This window comes from Phyllostomus discolor, chromosome 10, assembly GCF_004126475.2.
Source record: "Phyllostomus discolor isolate MPI-MPIP mPhyDis1 chromosome 10, mPhyDis1.pri.v3, whole genome shotgun sequence".
Taxonomy (NCBI): Eukaryota; Metazoa; Chordata; class Mammalia; order Chiroptera; family Phyllostomidae; genus Phyllostomus; species Phyllostomus discolor.
In genome coordinates, this window is record NC_040912.2 from 10,375,503 (window position 1) to 10,392,312 (window position 16,810).

Consider the following 16,810-nt stretch of genomic DNA (forward strand, 5'->3'; position numbering starts at 1 on the left):
CCTCCTGGGGGTGTTTTGAAACCACCGTAGATGTAGAATGGTTAACACAGTTCCTGTAACATAACGAGAGTTCAATTCTTATTCAAAAGGTCATTTTAAAAGCTAGGCTTTTACCATACTTTTCTAGCATTTAAATATGGGAAAATTCCTTGTGATTTTCAGTCCCATGCTTCCAAACTAAAAGTTCTTTTAAAAGAGTAATTTGTGGGCTTATGGCTCTGATTACCAAGATGATACTTCTGGGGTGCAGTGCACCCCCGATATGTGTAGAAGTCGTAGTGAAAGGTGTGTATTTTGGGAGTCTGAATACATGGAGTTCAGGTTTGCCCTGGCTGGACATCCTCCTACGGTAGGCAGGCCTTTGTCTGAAAGGGTGAGCTTGGCAACCAAGTGTGTAGCACGAAAGGACCATCCACGCACACTCTGAAGGTCTATCTTAGAAGAAGTGCTTTGCTGAGCCATTACCAAATTATCAAAAAAGGCCGAAGCTGACCTAACACTCACTGAATTCCCAATTGGTACCAGGCAGTGTACTGGGAACTGTATGCACATTGCCTCATTAGTTCTCGCTGCAACGAGATGTAGGCCTTACCATCTTCACGTCGAGAAAAGGGAACTGAAGCTCGTGGAGGTTAGGCCACATCTCCATGGGGTTCCAGTTACTGCATGCCGCTGAGGCCTGTGTTCATGGGCCCAATGGTGCATGGGTTTGCATGTCATGCTTTTTGCAACAGAAAATGACTCCGGTGACTTGAAGCGTGAAAGGAATGGAATCAAAGATGTACTAGATCACAGAATTCACAGGACACCTGAAGACCTCAAGTGCAGAAAGATAGGGGCCAGGGAAAATTCTGGGGATCCGGGTGGCAAAACTAATGGGCAGCTTCATCAGGGAATCTCAGCTTCGGTCCCGTGCTCATCCCTGGCACAGAAAAGGAGGGACTCTGAGTGACGGCCTCCACTTGGGCTGCATCCTTCAAGGGACTGGAGTACATACAGTCCTCATGAGAGGGAGAAGTGGACCTGGGCGAGCCACAGCCACAGACAGTCCCTACACAGCATTACAGAAAGCCTTGAAAGAGAGCAGCTGACTATACCTTCTAAGTGTCAGTGTGGTTTACGGGGTGCCAGACACTGTGCGAGGGCTGTGGATGGATGGAGTGCCGAGCGAGCCCCCTTTGCTAGGAGCTGACGCTATTGCACAGCTGCTTCATCGAGGCCACGCCCTACCGCAGAAGGGAGGCGTCGGTCACCAGCTCAGCAATGCACCTGCACACCTCACTGTCCATGGAGCCAGAGCGAGAAGTGACAGAGGTGGGTGGTCAGACCGGGACAAACAGACCTCGAGTGTTTCTGAACTGAAGATAGGAGCTATGTCGTGCTCAACCAACCGTCCATTTCCAGAGATGTAGCTGTGGGGAGTCAGCACATGCTTGTAGGTTGGAGGGAATTCGGCTCCTTTCCGAAGGAGTTCTAGGCAGAAGTTTGGAAGTTCGTGATCGGTTGCATTCTGGCACCTCGCTGTGGAGGTGAGCTATGTAACGCTTCTTATCCTGACCTCGTGGAGCAGTGCGAGAATAAAGCTACACATCCGTGAAAGCACTTCAAAAAGGAAAGAACATAATAAAAATGCTTTTCTCATCTCTGCCTTTTGACAAAAAAAAAAGAAAAGAAAGAAAAAAAGATGCTGTAATCCAAATGACCTAGTGCCCTCCCTTGTGAATGCTTGAATTCTGGAATGAGTTTTTTTGGGGTCATCTATGAATGAACTAAAGTTATGCCTTTTTTTTTAACCTAGTTGTCATGAAAAATTGAGAAGTGGTAATAGTTGAGTTTGCACAAATTATTCTGCAGTGAAGCCCATCGTTTTGCCAGAGGGAGGTGCCTAACCTCTTACTGTTATTGTTTTGTTTTATTTATTTTTTTCAATTTAAAAGCATCTTAACCACATTTACCAAAAAAAAATCTTGAAAACAGGTTAAAAGGACTCAGCCACACTTAAACTACCTTAACTGCTTGCATTTTGATGTTTTCTTTTCCCAAGTGGAAAGCATCTTTTTATAGTAATTATAGAGCACCAACAGTAGAATTATAGTTTCTCATTGGTTTTTTAATAAAGAATATTTCTCCATGTCTTTGCATAACCATCAGTTTCAACAAGCGAAGCAGTCAGATCTCTATGTGCTAATAGGAAAGGAAATTCTCTAAAAGGAGGCCTCCCCACAGGCCAGAGAGGCAAGCGAGGATGTGTTGTGGGCGCTGCCTGGCCAACCAACTCCAGCCCCGTTCCTGCTCCGTGTTTTGTTAGACTCACGACGGACAAGGGAAGTGGAGCTCAAAGCTGCATTCATGTCTGTCTCCACTCTGTCTTTAGACCCTGTTGCTTAAAATACCAGCAAGCCTCAGGGGGAGGTTTGCCCCAGACTGTCCCAGTTTTAGCCTGAAAGTCCTGCATCCTGGGAAACTCTACAGCCCAGGAACAAACGGAGATAGCTGGTCGCCCTACAGAGAAGAAATGAAGCGAATGTGTGTGTGTGCAGACCCTACATTATTGGCCGACCCCCCCAGGGCTTGTGCCTTGTCCTCGAACATCTGTGACTCTCAGGATGTGGGTCACCCACATGTGCCGGTGGACTTCGGGACCACCCAGGCCAGCACTCCACCCACCTGGCTTCTCAGCTCATTGGCACTGCATCCTGGGTTATCTTGCCCACTTACCCAGCCCCAGAGACAACTGGGATATTCCTGTAGGGGCTGACCAGAGTAAAAGTGACATTTAGATAAAAGCAAAAGCTCAAGAATTCTTATATTTAAGGCTTGCAGCCTTAAATGCCAGCTCTGAAATCACTTCACTTCATCATTAATCCGACTTCTTTTTTTGGTTGCATGTGCCCTTTAGAAGTTAAAAATCTTTTCCTTGTTTTGCCGCAGGAGGATTTCCCTTTGTCCCCCAAGATGGGCCTTCCACAAATCACATGCACAAAATTATGCAGTTCAGCCCATCACTACCTCATTCCAGGGAGTTAATGCTCCAGTTTATGATGAGTCTGGAGGAACCAGGGACACGGCTCAGGGATGGGTTTCATTTCAATTCAGTTCGACAAACATGCCCTCTCATGCTTTACATCTGAGCCTGCTTCTGCTGTCATCTGTGGGTTTTCCTCCCTTAAAGAGGACATCGATGGACTGAAATCCCTTAAATCAATTCCAAAATATACTGATGATAGTAAGCAGACACAAGAGATGCTCAGAAAGATGCAAGCTTCATGTCTGATGGGAAGGAAAAAGTCCAGAGACACTTGCGCATTTGCTAGTTAATCAGCATCTTCTCATTGAGGTCTAGCAGAGGAATTACTTTATAGATGATTATCTTTGTTAATCAGCTATAATCAGGCCTTCCTAGAATGGCGAAGCATTTAAGCCTTGTTTGCTGGTACAGATCATATATAATTGTTTCCATACGGTTGGCGAAACAGCTGTAGCGGTTTTGTCTGGGCCCTAAGTACTCAAGGTCTTTGAGGCAATGTCTTTGTATAAACAATGCACATTTTTATTGCTATGGGGGAGTTGAGCTTTTTAAAGATGCTTTGAATCGACTGGGATTTTCCCCTTTGGGGTTCTGCTGAGAGGAGGGGAGGTGGTGATGGTGAGGGATGACATGAAAGACCCCATGTTCTTGCAGCGGAGGCCGAGGGCCCTTTCATCTGCAGCCCAATCCTGGCCCGTGCTGCTTGAGGATTTGCAGTGTGTGAAGGTCCCGGGCTGTTTAATTATGTGTAAGCCTTTTAAGAAGCCCACACCAGGAAGGCGGAGATGGAAACACATGCAGCGAAACATTTTATATCCAGTTGGAGGATTCAACCAAAGGTCTTTGCCTGAGCCAAACCAGAGCTTCCAAATAGATCAAAGGGACCATGGGGTTGAGCAAAACCTCCCTGTGCTGGGGATAGAGTGGCCATGCTTCGTGAGCATTAATATTGTGTCAGTTGCATAAAAATAGCCTCAGCAGAGTAGAAGACAAAGGAGAAAATGACTGAAAGTTCCACCACCTACGTCAATTCATCGACTGTATTCATTTTTGGGGGGAGTTCCGTTCACACTTAGCATTTACGCGACAAGCACTTTCAGCGTTGTTCGAAGTTCAAACATTGTAAATGGTGCTGCGCTACCCCATAAAATTCATGCAGCACGGTTCATTCCAGCCCTCGCTCGTTATGGAACTTCTAGATGGTGTTCAAGTTTTTCATTGTAATGAGACTAATGAATACAGTTATATATATTTTTTCACTTCTTTGGGCTTATTTTCATAAAGCACATTGAAAGCATTGGGATTACTGGGGCGAAAGGGCTCCACGTTTAAAGTCTTTGTAGAGTTAAAAACGGACCGCCGCTCCCCTGAAGAGCAGACCCAGGCTACGCTGTCCCGGGAGTTTTGCAATTCCTCAGCGTTGAGGGGGGAAAAAACATTAAATTCTGGGAAGATAGGACACTTCTCACGGTTGACAAGCGGCTATCTCATTTAAGAAAAGGAGGTCTTGGGAGTTGCGTGGCAGACACAGTCGTCTCCAACAAGTCACACAAATAGGAGGCACCTGCATCTGTCTGTCTGTCTGCCTCAGAAGACTGGAGCCGCCGCTGGAAAATCAACGTGGGAGAGGAGAGAGATACGGGTTAGCAACCCCCCAGAGAAGGCCCAGCCCACCAGCTACCTGGGGGGCTGAAGGCCAAGTTAATGAAAGGCAGGCGGCACGAAGACCCTAGGGGGTCGTGTTCCTCGGTTCCACTAAAATGTGGGAATGACAGCCCTCCTCTCTGACACCGTCCCACATCCCAGTGTGTGACATCACTGAGTAATACGGCACACACACTTCTGCAACCAAAAGAGGCCTTTACGTAGATTCCTAGGAAGAACCAAACTTTGGGGCCAGTGCAAGGGTTGAGACAACAAGGCTTGAGTTTATTTCAGGTTGTCGGGTGTGTGGCCACCTGGAAGAGTGGGGTCCCACTGCCCTGTGGGACTGGCCTCTCCGAGCACACCGCCTGCCTCAGAGATGCGCCTGGCTGTCCCTTTTCTCCCGCGCGTGCACCTGTGCAGGCGCACCTTCTCTACCTGGATAGAGTCCCTGGCTTCACTGGCTAAACCCTGCATTTTTATCTGCCTCCATTGCATCTAGGTTCTCATGTACAATGGCCAGCTGGACATCCTCATGGCAGCGTCCCTGACCGAGCGCTACCTGATGGCCGTGAATTGGAAAGGATCCCAGGAGTACAGGAGAGCGGAAAGGAAGGTTTGGAAGATCCTGAAGTCTGATCAGGAAGTGGCCGGTTACGTGCGGCAAGTGGGTAACTTCCACCAGGTATGACAACGCCGCGGGGCCTGCGGGTAGTGGGACCGGGGCGGTGGGAGGGACAACGGAGCCCGAGAGCCAGGAAGGCGTGGCTGGCCTCCAGCAGAGTCACATCAGCCAAAATATTTCTTCTTCTGCGGTCCTGCTTTCTACAGGAGGAGAGTGGTCTGAGTCTATGGAAGTATCAAGGCCAAAGGGTAGGTAGGTCTGGTTCAGCAATCAGAAAGATAATCCTCAGCCCCAGAGGGGGAATCATTGTGGAAAGAATGAGTCCATCTGAGAACAAAGGGAAACTTGAATGAATTACCGAAGGAAAGGTCGATGCAATCTCCGCTGGCAAACCTGGGATCGCATTTGGATGTTGTACACGGAGCCCAGAACAAAATCTCGCTGTCATGGCCCCAGTGTGACCTCCACTTTAGGGGCATCCCCTGTGCCTTCGGTTTGCAGGTCTCAGCTCCTCAAGGATGTGCAGGGCTCCCCCGTGATGACACGAAGGTTACACCGTTCACCTCCAGAAAGTTTCTGGAGAAATCCAGAAAGCCCTTCGGTGAGGCTTGGCTTAGTCACGAGAAGAAATTTAAATCTTTTGGACTTGATTGTTTTCCCCCACAATGTTTTATTTGAGGCAGCATTGGGACCCCAGTTTTGCCTCTCTGGGTATTTGGAATTACAGCTTCTAAATGCTTGAATTTTCCATGAGGCAAATACATGCTCCGAACAGAAATTAATCAGACGCTTACCTCCTTGAAAGTACTTTGCTCTGAGATAATAAATGAGAGTTCACAAAGAATTTCATAGGGGGTTCCTGCGTTATGGTACGTATTACTCATTTCTGTTAGAAGAAATGATAGATCAAGTAAAAGTATGTGTGTTCTAATGTAAAAAGGGCAGCTTTGTGTCCGCAACTCCAGCCATTCTAACCACCGAATAACATGTGAGAAATGTAGATATTGCCCAAAATGTTAACTGCCTTGGACGAAGGAAACAGTTGAAAGACATATTTCTGGGCTCAAGTGAGAGGAAACTCTACCTTGGAAACGTTACAGTGTTATAGTTTCTAAATCGAGATGGATTATGCCAAAGGATTAAAGACTGGTGGGACGGCCAGCCGAATGACTCAACAGAAACGGTTCTGGCAGCACACGTGTGAGGTCTGCAAACGGCGCTGGGGAGGGCAGGAAGGGTGTCTGTTTACACGCGGGGAGTTCTGGGGAGAAGGCGGAAAGTGCTGTGTCAGCATCGATTCTGTCTCCCCAAAGCCGCGTGCAGGTTTCCAGCCCCTTCACTGCAACTTCACGGTAGTTTAGTGGTTTTATTGCCTCTTTGCCCCTGAGTCAACTATTGCATACACCTACCTATACATGTGGAGAAACAGTACAAGGCAGTGAGTGGTTAGAGACATGAGTGTTTGAGATAGGAAGACCGTGATTTGCATTCCAAATCTTCCACTCGAATTGGGGCTATCTGTGCCCCAATTTCCTCTCCTAAAAAAATTGGGGTAGGAACAGGACCTCCTTGCTATGGACCAAAGGGTGTCTCCACATAGTCATATGTTGAAGTCCTAGCTTACGAAGTGATGGTGTTTGGAGGTAGGACGGATGGGAGGTAATTAGATTAAATGAGGTCAGAAAGGCAGGACTCTGATTCTATGGGGTTCGTGTCTTTATAAGAAGAGACACCCGAGAGCCCACTTGCACTCCCTGCCCCACCCCCTCTGCCATGAGAAGGCACAGCAAGAAGGCAGCCATGTGGGAGCCAGACAGAGATCCCACCAGGAACCAAACTGGCTGACACCTTGATGGTGGACTTCTCAGCTCTAGAACTGTACGCTCCAGAACTGGGATCCATTTCTTAAACAAGGGTCTATGGCGTTTTCATGGGATTCTTGAAGGGATTCAATAAGCTAGGAAGCTTGGGGCAGTACCTGACTCATAGTAAATATTCACTAGTACTATTGTTATCATTACTACCCTGCATCACTCGTAAAGAATGTACATGACAAGAGGAAAATTAGATCGGGTTGGCCAAAAAGTTCATTTAGTTTTTTCCATACAGTGGCTCTAGTAGTGCTTAGTTGTCTTCAACTTCATTGGAAACAATTTTGTTAGACTGTACTGGGTCAGTTGTCATATCAGTGTGCATTTTATTTTAAAAAAATCAAAATTGGTGCATTTTTTGGGCCACCATTTTAATACGGAAGATGGAAGAAAATACGTAACATTTTCGGCATATTATGCTTTATTATTTCGAGAAAAGTAAAAATGCAACTGAACACACAAAAAAGATTTGCGCAGTGTATGGAGAAGGTGCTGTGACTGAGTGAACACGCCAAAAGTGGTTTGTGACGTTTCTGGCTTCTATTGACATTTTGGCCAAATAATTCTTCACTGTGAGTCTGTCTCATGCACTGGAAGATGTTTAGCAGCACTCCTGGCCTGTACCCACTAGAAGTCAACAGTGGGAGAGAGCCGACATACTCAAATATCCAAAGAATGACGCTATTGGTGAAGATGAAAAATGTGTCTTTTATTTTAATGGACAAAACTAAACAGACTTTTTGGCCAACCCATAAACGATAAGAGTCAAGGTCAGGGAAGATGTTTGATTGAAAGTCAACTCTTAGGGGAAAGTTGAAATACTGGTATTTAGGCCACTAAGGGCAGACTTGAATGTGGTGCAGCCAGGGAGCAATGGGCCCATTGCCTGTCCCCATCTGCTGCACTGCTTCCCGAGGACGATGGCTTTGGGCACACTCAGCATGTCCCACAGATCCTTTGTTGGCCACCTCCGCCACCTGTAAGTCGCCGTCCCCGGCCCAGCCTGTGAGCACTCCAGTGCCTGGCATTGCATGCGTCCTGCTCAGCGCTGTGCACAGAGCATCAGCTTGGGAGACCAGATTGTGGCTGCGTGTGTCACCGAGGTGCGGAAAGGGATTGGCCGCCGCTCAGAAACTTGTGGCAAATATCACAAGAAAGCCCTTGGACCCTTCTTGTGCATGCAGAACCCATGGAGAGCTGAAATGGCACTCCTCTGGCTGCCAAAACGTGGGTAACAAAAGAAGCAAGGCCCACATATGTTTGTGATAGGGAGGGTTTCACTGCGCAGCAAGGGGTCTGCGTTTTATGTAGGTGATTTTAAAATGTTGGCGGAGCTCCCGCCCAGGAACGCTCAGCGGAGGGTGGGGGGTGGCGGGTGGCAGTGAGGGCGGAGCGCAGGAGGGACAGGAGCCCCGGTGTCGACAAAGGCATTCTCTGTGAGGCTTGCACGGAGGACACCGTCCAAATGTCAGGCGTCCGATAAGGAAAACAACAGACCTCGGCCGTGGCCTCGCCTTTCAGCGGGAGACGCACAAAACAGAAGCATGCGTGTGTGTCTGCCAAACAGGAAACCTCCCTCCCTGCCAACCTCCACAGCTCTTAATTTAAAAATCGAAACCGAAGTAGACTTGCCTTTGGATGCTGGCTTAAAATGTCCAATTAAAGAAATGACAGCTCTCCCCGGGAGCCGCAGGGTGCTTGCCCGAGGCGGAGAGCGAGCGTCCCCACGTATTCGGGCGGAGGGAGGGGTGGCGTGTTGCCCCGAGGTGGACCTCGCCCAGAGGCTCCGAGCCTTCCACATCATCTCTAGCAGTCTACGAGCTGGGCACGGCCTTATGATGTCACCTGGGGCAGTGGCCCTTTTCTGAGCCTCAGTTTGTTTGTCTGTAAAATGCCAGGTTTGGACTGAGTTTTCTCTGAGACACCTTTGAAGAAATAGCTGAAATATCTACTTTTTATTTATGCCCAGAGGGGCTCAGTTAGCAAGAAGTATAGAATAGTACAGTGGCCTTCAGTGCATGTATTTTCAGGCACAGATGTATACACACACCTACCACACACACACACACCTCTCTGATGGTACCGACTCCGGTGTGCGTGTAGGTGTGTGTGTGTGTGTATACATGTATATGTGCGTGCATGTGTATTTACAGGCATATACTAACCTAATACTGCTGTAGTGGAGGTCAGAGGTCTGATCCTCTTTGTCCTTGGCTGGTGACAACCCATGGCCGTCAACTGTCAAGTCCGCCTTGCTGCTTCTTTTAGGGTCTTTCTCTGTCCTTCTCCAAATGTCAGAGTCGCTGTCAGGATCTCTTCGGGTGTTGTCATGGCTTTTGAAATGCAGGACAGCTCGTTCTTCTGTCACCGAGTCATCATTTCAGCCCCGAGGAAGGGTCGACTCAGCACGCAGAAACGGAGCACTGGCGTTGCAGCCCCAGCTACTCTGGTGCCTGTAAGAACCTTTTCCTAGAACACATTTTATGAAGCTAAATTTTTCTGACAATAGCATGGGGGCCATTTCAAACTTTTCTATCTTTACGTCACTGAAAATATTTTTATTTAAATTACTTTCCATTTCACCATTGAAAAAAAGTTTGAGTCCCTGGTCAGTTTTCATTCTTATCAAATCTGACTGGGTATAGCTTCTGATGTGTCGGCTTTTGCCTACTGCCCAACAAGTCTGCTTTTCCTCGTCTTAGTTTAAGTCATTGTATTTTCTGTGTGTTTTCAATATTATTTATTTATTTATTTTAAAGATTTTATTTATTTTTTTTAGAGAGGAGAAGGGAGGGAGAAAGAGAGAGAGAGAAACATCAACGTGTGGTTGCCTCTCACATGGCCCCCACTGGCCTGCAACCCAGGCATGTGCCCTGACTGGGAATCGAACCTGTGATGCATTGGTTTGTAGCCCGCACTCAATCCACTGAGCTACGCCAGCCAGGGCTTGTGTGTTTTCATTATTGATCACAATGCAGATTACTCACTGATTTCAGGGTGGATGATCTGAGCTAGATAACATTTTTTTAGCTGGAACAAATTTTCGGTCTAGTTTTCCAGATGGGGAAACTGAAACCCAGAGGTTAAGTGACTGTCCCAAAGTCTCCTACCAATTTCACGTCTGAGATTCCAGGTTTTCTGGTTTCCAGCCCAGTGGTTTCCTGCTTCACCGCGGCACCGCCTCTGAAATGACAGATTAGCAGCGGTATGCTAATGTATTTAAAAATGGGATCTGCATACAAGTCTGCAGGAATGGCAGCAAGCCTGGGAAACAATGTGCTTCACATCCAGGGCAGGCTCTGTAGTCACGTCGCTGACCTCTTGTAGACGGGGTGTCAGGGATTTTATCAAGGCACTGGAGCTTCGGCGGCGGTAAGCCAGGCTCATCCAGCGTTCAGAAGAGTTACAGCTTTACCTGGGAGCTTCTGATATTAATGAAAGAACAGATGCTCCCGTCGGCTAAGACGAACAGAGCAAACGTGGCGGGCAGAGCCCTGGAGTGAGAGCGTGTGAGGCCGGGCATGGGCAGAGCGCATTCCCTGGTCTCTGGGCTGGAGCCCCGATAATCAAAGCCGAGAGGGGAAGTAGGAAGGGATCGTGGGGCCTCCACCGTGGGCAGAGGGGTGAGGGCTCATGATATAAGCACTGCAGGGCCACGGAAGGCTGTTGGGTTTTTCTTTTCGATTTTCCTTTTACTGTGGTAAGCACAAAACATACGATGTACCATCTTAACCATTTCGAGTGCATAGTCCAGTGGTATTAAATGCACCTATGTGCGGCCATCACCACCCTTCCTCCCCATAGCTCTGCTCATCTTGTAAAACGGAGACGCTGCCCCATTAAACACTGACCCCCTCCACCGTCCCCAGCCGGGGCACCAGCACTCTGCTGTCTGTCCCTACGAGTCTGACTGCTCCAGGGACCTCCTGGAAGTGGAAGCACGCTGTTCTCGTCACCATGGGAGGGGCCGAAGCACATTTTCGAGGTTGTCCTTCGGGAAGTTGACAATGTCAGTAAGAGATGACTCTGGGGTGGAGAGAGGTCAGTGAGGAGGGTCCCGGGGAAGCAGGAGCGTGTCAGGAGCCGTGTGGGAAGGAGGTTCCCACCGTCCTTCCTGAGACTGCTTTCTTGGTGCTTGATTCTGAAACAGAGGCCGGGGGTGTGGGGGATGAGCTTGGGACGGTTCCACTTGGAGGACCGACTCCTGAGAGAGGACGCTTCCTGGGAGGCCACACCCACTGACCAGCTAGGTGTTCACAGGGACAGCCCGGCTGCTGGCGTCATGGCAGAGCCCCTGCTGCCCCTGCGGCGCACCCCCTGAGCACCTGCACCCGGACCCTGCCCGGGCCTGGCTTAGGAAGCCCTCGGGCCTAGGGTGGGCAACCCTCCCCTCGGGGGCTTTCTCCTGCGTTTCCAAAAGGAATGAAACCTTTAGCTGGAGGTTACATCCAGGTGAACCAAAGGGAGAGAGCCCACCCCCCTCAAAATGTGACCACGTCGGGGAGTCAGGACCCACGGCAGGTGGTTTGGTGTCAGGGAGGAAGGCAGACTGTGGAGTCGCACAAACCTGGTTTGAATGTCACTTTCTAGCCTCAGGCCAGTTTCTGGTTCTGTAAATCCCAAACAAACTCAGTTGCTGCACAGGGGTGTTGGGAAAGCCCAAGGAGTGTTGGCAAGCCCTCGGCCTGTGGCCTGCCAGACGCTTTTCCACCCACAATGTTATGAAACTCTGGTAGTGTTACAGAACAGACCGGGGCAGGGGTGGGGGTGAACGATATACTTTCACCAAATGGACCCACCCTTGTGCTCCGGGGGACCCCCACCCTGTACTAGGTTCACCTGGCCCGCCGCCAGGGAAAGACGTCTCTCAATGCCAGAGATTGGTGAAAAGGAAAGGGATTATTTATTTAAAGAGTTATACAAACTTAAGAGTAATGACTTAATGTCTTCATTGAGATCCCAAAGTCCTTTAGAATACTCGCTAATGAATAGTCCTTCCTTCCCCCTCTGCCCAGCCCAAGGAACCATATCTCAGAAAAAGAGATAGAAGTTTGTGGTTCTCCTCTGCCCAACCTGTGTAGTCCCAAAAAGCCGCTGCATTGCTGCCGCTCCTGGGTTTAAATCCCAGTGCCAATCTTCCTCTGCCACACCATTCCCGACTTCTCCCACAATTGGCCACAGCTGCCAGCATTCCCGTATTTTTCCAGCTTTCCTGGGCTGCCATAGTAAGTCTGGGCAGGCGTGGCCCTGTGGTGTGGAGCCAATCATCTCCAAGCTTTTACGCAGGCTCTGTAACCAGGGGGAGTTGCCTCCCAGTTATATCTTGGATTGGAGTCACTCCCATCCCCCTGGCTCAAATTATAGCCACAGCTGTTTAACATATCCATGAAACTAGTTAAATGTTATAGGTACGTTAAATGACCATTCTAGAGGTTATCTGCAAAGCTGTTGCTATTCAAAACAACTCTCAATGGCCCTGCTCCATGTGTCCCATCCCCCAGCTCAGACTTGTGGGGGTGAGACATCCTATATTTTTTTTCCTAATATTTTCTGGACACCAAGTTCTGGACCCCATTACCAATCCTTATTTGTGCCCGCCCTTGGCTGCTCCCTGTTATAGTAGCTTCCCTGTAAATTACATGATTGAATTTACTAACTCATAAATGAAGAAGTGGGAGTTTCCCCTGAGAAATTTGTTTAAGGTTTCAAATAGCAGTTGTATCTAAGGTTGGCAACCCAAATCGACCCCTCCCCTGCACCATGGTGCCTTTGAACTTGAGAGGGCAGTGGAGTTACGGTAAAGGGTGGGATACTGTGGTTGCCCAGAACTGGGCCACATGTCTGCCCGTGGCATGTGTGTGATGTGGTGGTGACATTGGTGGGGCGGGGTGTCGGTGGTACACAGTCTTTGGCAGCACATCCAATCCACATGGAATAATTTGCCCCCTAAAATAAAGGGGGGTACATACAAGGAGGAGAAGCAAGAGGAGGAAGAAAACATGGTGTGCAGACAGAAAATGTAACTCCAGATTCCTAGCTGTGATTCTCTAACACCAACATAACCTTTACTGTGTATCATTGACTACGTCCAACCAAGAGTCTGAGAAAAGGAGAACCACAGTGCTTCGACCGGAAGGGAAGGTCAGATGAGGATATGAGTGTTTCCACGGATAATCCACGGAGGGGATGACAGACACCTGGCCGCCTGCCTTCCTTGGACTTCCTGCTGACAACTGACTTTTGTAGGGTTTTAAACAGCTTTGGGAGCGTTATGAACTATTTCTGAAGGAAATGATGGTTCCAGGAAGGTGTTCAGCCTGTCTTTGATTGCACGGACAAAATCAGAGTCAGCAAAGAGCAATGACTGTGACTGGCTGAGAGGGAATGAGCGTTTAAGACAGTATGTAATGAAGGGAAGGAACCGCTAGACAGATTTGAGACCCTGATTACCAACTGCAGCCAATTCCCTGGGGAAATGTTTTGGCTTTGTCATGGAAACCGTTCCACAGGATCTTCATCTCTCTCCCAGCCCTGTGTCCTTCCACAAAGACAGAAGTCCCTATTCGTGGGTCCTTTGTCTCTATCGTCTAGACCTGGGGAGAGTTCTTCTGTCCATTTAAGGGAATCAGACTGTGGCCAAACAGCCAGAACGCAGCAACCAACCACACCCCACATGCTTCATACTGACAGCTGCTAGCCCCATGGCATCCCAGGCTGGACCTCCCGAAGGAGGCATCCAGGCCACGACTGGGACCCGAGACATTCATTCATCAGTGACTGATGCTGGTGAGAGAAGGGACAGGAAGCAGCACTGGCCCAGGAGGAAACCCAGCAGTGGGATAGCCTCACGAGCCCTGGCCAACCTTGCAGGGGGCTCCAGAGGGAGTACTTTCCATCAGGGGTTCGCACCAGGTCAAAACAGCCAGGCCTGTCTATCCCCGCCTCTCTCAGGCTCCAAACACGGGCTGCCCCAGGAACGGCCTCATTTTAGGAAAGACTGCTCACTGCAGCTGAGGCAGACTCTGATGGAGGTGATGGCTGGAGGCTTGCTGCTGAGGGAGGGAGCTCCCCACAGCTGAGCACAAGTCCGCCCTTGAAGGGGGATCTGCTGGTGGATTTCCATGTCTATCACCAGGGCCACGGGATGATGTAGTTGCAAGCCCTCGGGAGCTGGGGGCTTACCTAAGGCCACATGGGATTGGTCTTCCTTTGTTTGTATTCGGGAAGCTTCCACCTGGGCTAGCAGTGTAATTCTGTGTCCCATCTGCATTAGAAAGACGCATCCAGCCTTGCTTTTCAGTCCCCGTCAAGATTCCAAGATAAGAACAACAGATCTTTCAAGGAAAAAAGAATAGAGCATTGTCAGCAAATAGTTTTTTTTTCAGTTACTTATTATGGAATAAGAAATCATACCGAAATGTAGTGGCTCAAACACCAACAATTCATTATTCCTCACAATGATGTGGCTGGAATGGGCTCAGCTGGGTGGTTCTTCTGATTCCGATGACACAGGCTGAGGTCACACATGCAGCTGTGTTCAGCTGAGAGTCTGGCTGAAGCTGGGCCATGGGAGGAGGTCTCCTCCCACCCAGGGCTCTCTCTGGGGGGCCTCTAACCATGCAATGTCCTGGCCTGGCCTTCACAGCACGGCAGCTGGTTCCCCAAAATGAGAAGAAAGAGATGCCAGTCCTTTGAAGGCCCGGCTTCTGAAGTCCCAGAATCTTGTTTCCGTTGCCTTCTCTGGGTCATAGCAAATCCTAGAGTGAGGCCAGCAGCATTTTGATGGGAAGAGCAGCACAGAGTTTGGGACTGTTGTTAATCTACTACATTTCCTGAATCCATGTGGCTCAGCCCTTACAAATGCAGATTCCCAGGCTTTTTTCTCCAGATATCCTGACTTTCTTCGTCTGGAGTAGGACCTGAGCATCAATCAGTGGTTAGGTGTCTTGGGGAATTCTAATACGTAGGCAGTTTGGGGGAACCCCTACGCTGTGCTGTGGTTTGTCTCTCTGCTGATACTAAAATGGACTTCATCTTGCAAGAACCCTGTGGGGCTTATGTTTGAATACATTACCATCCTGACGCCTAAAGTGCTTTCTAAACCCTGACCTATTTTACTTACTTTCCGGCCAACCAGAAACCTGAGACCATGGTTTTGCTTCTAACAAACCAGCCATTGAGCTGAAGCATTGCACTGAGCAAAGTGTCCCCTAGTCCACAGTGTCCACTGGTGTGGCTCCGGTTCGCTGAAATCGTCAGCCAAAACCTGACGCTAAATTTTAGACCTCAGTCCCTGCCGTGCATTGTAGGGTTACAAGTGGACTTTGTTCTCCCAAAACACTGATAGACCACGGGTAATTTAGACTCGGAGAAAAACTCTTTTATTTATTCAAAACATTAGCTTCTTCTTCCCAGCCAAGTCTTTGCCCTGTGCTGAAATGATGCGGCCCTTGTGGGCAAAGCCCTTGGGTCACGGTTGCTTTCCAACAAAGAGACAATTACATCAAGCAGGGTCTACTGTCAACACCCTCCAGAGGGGCTCTTCGCAAAGATGTAGCCCACCCGGCACAGGGAACGTGCTTCTGGGTGTTTATTCCTTATTCCCTGCCTCTGGATGTTCATACTTGGTCAAATGATATTATAGGCGGCTACAAGTAATTCCACGTCAAAGCAAAACATCAAATGCATCGATGTAGACTGAAGCCTTTTCAGGAATAAACTTAGCACCTCCGTGAGCTGATGGCTAGGTTTTTCAGGACTCTTAACCCGGGGTTAGGGCCTGTGGTTAGGATTCAAGGGGTCAGTGAACTCCGAAGGGAAAAAAGATTGCATCTTTATTTTTACTAACCTCTAACCAAAACAGCATTTCCTTCCATTATGAATTATGAAATTTAGCATTTCCTGCCATTATGAGTGTAGGCAACAGCCCGCGGTGTCATTAGTGGTGCCTTCGACTTTGTCACCAATAGAAAGCAGAAATATTTTCAGGTCAAATGCATACACTGTTGCAAATATCTTTTTTTTTATTTTATTTTAATCATTGTTCAAATACAGTTTTCTCCTTTTTACTCCCAGTCGATGAACTATAAGGCAAATATCTTGAAACAACATTTATGGCCATCCCAGTAGTGGTCAGATCCACTCTTATTGAATATGTTCATATATGTGTATGTGTGTGTGTGTGTATATATATATACACACATCATAAATTTTTTACTATATTGATAACTTCATTGTAAGGGCTTTGTGTGTGATCTATTTTACTTAAATATTTAAATATATACATTATATCATACTTAAAACCATTATTCTGAGAGGTGCCCCTGGGCTGCACGAGATGACAGCCATAGGGGTCCATGGCCCACAAAAGATCAAGGACCCATGAGCTAGATTATTTGAACTGTTAAGTTACAGACCCTCCCCATCCCAAACCACAGACCACCTTTGGGGACTCCAGATGCAGAAGCTATGAGCTTAGCTCTCAAGTAGACTTGAATTTTATTCCCAGTTTATTCCCTTGGCAGGTCTGACTACTCCCACTATCTCCACACTCCAGTGGCTCTGGAGCTCAGGGACTAGGAGACTGACACCATGTTAGATGTGGGTTTGCTGCCCGTCCCACCACTTACCGGTTGTATGGCC

At 48.4% G+C, this 16,810-nt stretch overlaps 1 protein-coding gene across 2 annotated transcripts in view; it reads left to right on the plus strand.

Moving 5' to 3' along the window:
* CPVL (carboxypeptidase vitellogenic like) overlaps positions 1 to 16,810 on the plus strand; it is a 108,081-nt gene that overhangs the window by 82,209 nt on the left and 9,062 nt on the right. For both annotated transcript variants that reach the window (XM_028526055.2, XM_036010455.1), the window contains exon 12: positions 5,175 to 5,357. In XM_028526055.2, the coding sequence (XP_028381856.1) occupies positions 5,175 to 5,357 (183 nt within the window). The remainder of the gene's footprint in view (positions 1 to 5,174; positions 5,358 to 16,810) is intronic.